General features: G+C 43.0%; 1 protein-coding gene across 1 annotated transcript; it reads left to right on the plus strand.

Moving 5' to 3' along the window:
• Positions 1 to 933: 933 nt before the first annotated feature.
• Positions 934 to 3,189, plus strand: LOC112505972 (calsequestrin-1-like). The gene is made up of 3 exons (XM_025110007.1): positions 934 to 1,117; positions 2,148 to 2,294; positions 3,008 to 3,189. The coding sequence occupies exons 1-3, from the start codon at positions 934 to 936 to the stop codon at positions 3,187 to 3,189; spliced, it is 513 nt and encodes a 170-aa protein (XP_024965775.1).
• Positions 3,190 to 3,757: the final 568 nt, after the last annotated feature.

Here is a 3,757-nt window from a genome sequence, read left to right on the forward strand (position 1 = left end):
TTTTTATGTAAGTATATCTCTTTTATACTTATCTTTTTCTGAAAATAAAAAATATCACTAAACCTTTCTATCTTCAATGATTCAAATGTTTTTAAATGTCAGTTTCAGTGATTCTTTTATCACTGACACTGAACCTTTTTATGAATATATATTCTTCTAAGTTATTTTCATTTCTTAAAACAAAACCTTCACTGAAGCTTTTCTTCTTCAGTGATCATATGTTTTAAAAGGTTCTTATTCAGTGATTGTCTTATCACTGAATGTGACTATTCTAATTTCTTAAAACCTTTTCGTTTTAAAAGAAATAGTTAATGAACCGTCTTAATGACAACATTCTCTGTTACCAATACGAATCGCTTTGAGACGCGCAAAAAGGTCTGACACACGTGACCTGCTATAACTTCCATCCAATCATGGATGAGAACATGCTATATTTCTCATCATGGCAATTCCTCAACATTCGTATTTTCCTCTCTCCTATTTCTTTTCTCTCTTCTCCTACTTATAAATATGAGATCTCTTCCCTCATATTTTTTTTACGCTTACAAAATTTTTTGACGAACCTCTGCCAAAAAGACTTTGCAAGCAAGAACTCTCATGAACAATCAAATCTTTCGACCTTCTTCCAAAGAACTCTAAGGTCGATAACCTTCTTTACATTTTGAATTGTTCTTCTCCTTCTTAATGAAACTGTAGTTTGAGATTTTAAGAACCTTGTTCTCTTAAAACACAAACAGAAAGGTTAATAACACATTTTTATTCATGGTTATAATCGAGTTTCAAAAACGCCATTCTACTTGAAAAACCCTAATATCTCATTTGTGGAATTTTCAAAAGAAGTTTTGTTGTTCTAAAACTTAAAAAGATCACAATCAATCTTGGACTACTAATATAAACTATTTTTCCTTCTTATTTCTTAACAAAAAACAGAAAATGGCTGCCAAGAACGTGAACTTTACAGTGGAAGACATCTCCTTCAAGGCCAACAACCACATAGCCTTGTTGGACATTCCGACAAACAAAACCATCAAAAAGGACGCTGCAGCCTTTCAAAGGATGTCCTCAATCGCCTACGCTCTCAACCATGAACCTGTCATGGTTAGGGAGGCCTTCAGCAGTTCTAGTTGATTGCTGAAGTGGTGCAAGAAGAAGACAAAAACGGTCATCAGGTGGAGAAAATCTCCTTCACCTCTAACAGGATGATTGTGAGGTTTGGCGTGGCCACTCTTAGGCACGCTCTTTGCTTCCCTAAGGGTCCCTTCGCCAGCGAACCCACTGCTGAAGAGATCATCGCCTGCGTCAATGACATTGGCTACCAATGGCCAATGAAGAAGGACTCTAGCAAGTCGCTCAAGTCACTGTCCAAGATCGAGAAGAACTGCATGTCCATGGTGTGGCAGTTTTTATTCTCCCACTTCATCCAGAGCATGGGTAGAAAGACTGGTGGCTAGGATCAGGCTTCGAGGGTTGCACTCACCATTGGTGTTCGGTCATCTGTCACCGACCAATAAACTTTGTTGCCGTCATCTTCGACGACCTGACGCTTAAGCTCAACAAGTGTTAGAGGGAGAAAGTGGTTCCCTACACCAGGTTCTTGTCCATGGTCTTCGCCAAGATCTTTGGCAACACGTACTCAAAGGAAGGTTACCTTCCTGTCTGCGGGCTTGGATTCAGGATTCTGGATCACAAACTCAGAGATGGAGATGTTGCACTATCTTTAGTGGTGCAATACTCTTCAATTCCCCCTTCTCCTTCTTCGGTGTTCAAGACAAGGGAAACACCCCCCCAAGTCTAACCTAACCACCACAACCCTTCTACAAAACGCCCATCTCAACCAACTCTTGGTTCTTCTTCGAGGACCAAGAAGGCCAAAAAGGGGACTACCACATCTCTGGTTGTGACCTCTCAAAAGGTCTAAGTTATTGAAAAGAGCCTTAACCCCAAGGCAATTTTAGTTAGCCATCCCAGCTCTTCATTGATATATGAGATCACTGTTGTACCAGTGGCACCTCTCCCAACCGCCTCAGTGACCCAAATTACTGAAGGTGTGAATATCAGCGCCGCCACCGCTAAACACTCACTTCCAGTCTCAGCCATCTTCTCTTCCCCTCCTTTGTTGGTCTAAACACGTGGCGGTGAGTCATCAGTGCCAGACCTCCCTGATAATGAGACACTCACTACTGGACCTGAGGTAGCCCCTCTCGAAGCTCCTCAACATACTGGTGCTCATCCTCACGAGCGCACCATGGAGCCAACTAGCGTTAATCCTTCAGATAACGATGAAGGCCCCTCAGGTACTCCACATTCCTACCCATTAGATTCTTCTAACCAAGAGCTTCCATATGCTCACTCACATTCTTTTTCAAATCCGTTTGAGGCTCTAGCCATGGAAGAAGAAGAGTACGATATGACAACGGACGTGAAGCTCCTCCTCCAGCAGTCGAGACCGTCTTTATCAAGATAGACGAAGTCCACAAACACATGTCTCGCAGGGACAAAGTTGATCCAGACCTCTCAGCCGTTAGGGCTGAAGTCCAAGAAGTGAAGGGCTAGCTCTCCTCTCTTCAAGAGGCGATCAAAGCAAATGTTGAGGCCATCGCTGCTCTCACGAGCAAGGCCGATGAAGCACACGCCCAACAAGTCCAGTAAGCAGAGCAGATACAACAACTCCTGGTTGCTCTTCGTCAACCAGCTCTAGTGCCTACTCCATCATTTACCGTTGATGACCATGTTTAACTTAATGAAGCGCGTGAAGCGATGAATAGCCTAGTCAGCGCTCTAACAAGGCTAGAGGAGATGATGGTTCTCCAGATTCAGAGCGTCGACCAACTCTTTGGCGTATGCTCTCAAGCCATCACCAAAGAGGGGGAGATAAAGTCTGACATTAGACTATTTGCTTCCGTTCCAACAATCTATTAAGCTGAAGCTGACGCTGAGGTTGTCTGTGATATCCCAACTTCCCATGAAGCTCCTGTAGCTGAGGAAGTTGATGCCGTCTGAGCTGAAGCTCGTGACGATGACCTTTCCATCACCTCTGCATCTGTTGCTAGTGATGTGGAAGAAGAAGTTGAAGATGATGATGATGATGATGATGATGAGGAATGCGATTCTCCCAACCTCCCTGACTCCGGCAGCGACCTGGATGACGACGATGATGACGACGACGATGAAGACAACTTCACCATCTAGTACCAGCATCCTTCCACTGCCACCAAAGGAATTGCCCTCAGGGATTTAGCATCCCAGGGGGAGAAAAGGGGAGGAGAGGCTCAAGAAATGCACCAGGGCCCTAAGTCGAAAGGCAAAGGCGTCATTGAAAAAGGGCCCTCTTCGTACCTCTAATTGTGGTGAGTTCGACTTCCTGACCAAAGCTGAAAGACTCGAGGCCCTCAAGGTTGAGGAAGAACTAGCTCTTCAAAGAAGTAGACTGAGGACAACTTAATGCTGGTCAAGTCTCTAGCTGCAAAAGTTCTTCCCAAGAGAAAATCCAAAAAGACGGTGAACGCTGTCTAGTCCAAGCTAAGCTTATGTCTATTGCAGAGGCTGATTATGGATGAATGATGACATATATGGTGAAGCGATGAAGATTAGGATCAAAAAGGAATTTCGACGTTGAAAGAAGCTCAGAGAAGATATACCTGGCTACATTAATCTAAAAAAGTTAGATTAGTTATTTCTCTTGTATTTTGCTCATTCACTATATAAACCTATATTCTATGTCTACATTCAGTGATTAATCTTATATTTTGTAAGTTTT

The sequence above is a fragment of the Cynara cardunculus genome (assembly GCF_001531365.2).
Source record: "Cynara cardunculus var. scolymus isolate 2C chromosome LG 2, CcrdV1, whole genome shotgun sequence".
Lineage (NCBI taxonomy): Eukaryota > Viridiplantae > Streptophyta > Magnoliopsida > Asterales > Asteraceae > Cynara > Cynara cardunculus.

What these genes read in the sequence shown, in the direction of transcription:
- LOC112505972 (XM_025110007.1), top strand. Translation starts at nt 934, where the DNA reads ATGGCTGCCAAGAACGTGAACTTTACAGTGGAAGACATCTCCTTCAAG. An exon ending in GGTTAGGGAGGCCTTCAGCA is followed by an intron (nt 1,118 to 2,147) that starts GTTCTAGTTGAT and finishes GTGAGTCATCAG; the next exon opens with TGCCAGACCTCCCTGATAAT. An exon ending in TAACGATGAAGGCCCCTCAG is followed by an intron (nt 2,295 to 3,007) that starts GTACTCCACATT and finishes TCTGAGCTGAAG; the next exon opens with CTCGTGACGATGACCTTTCC.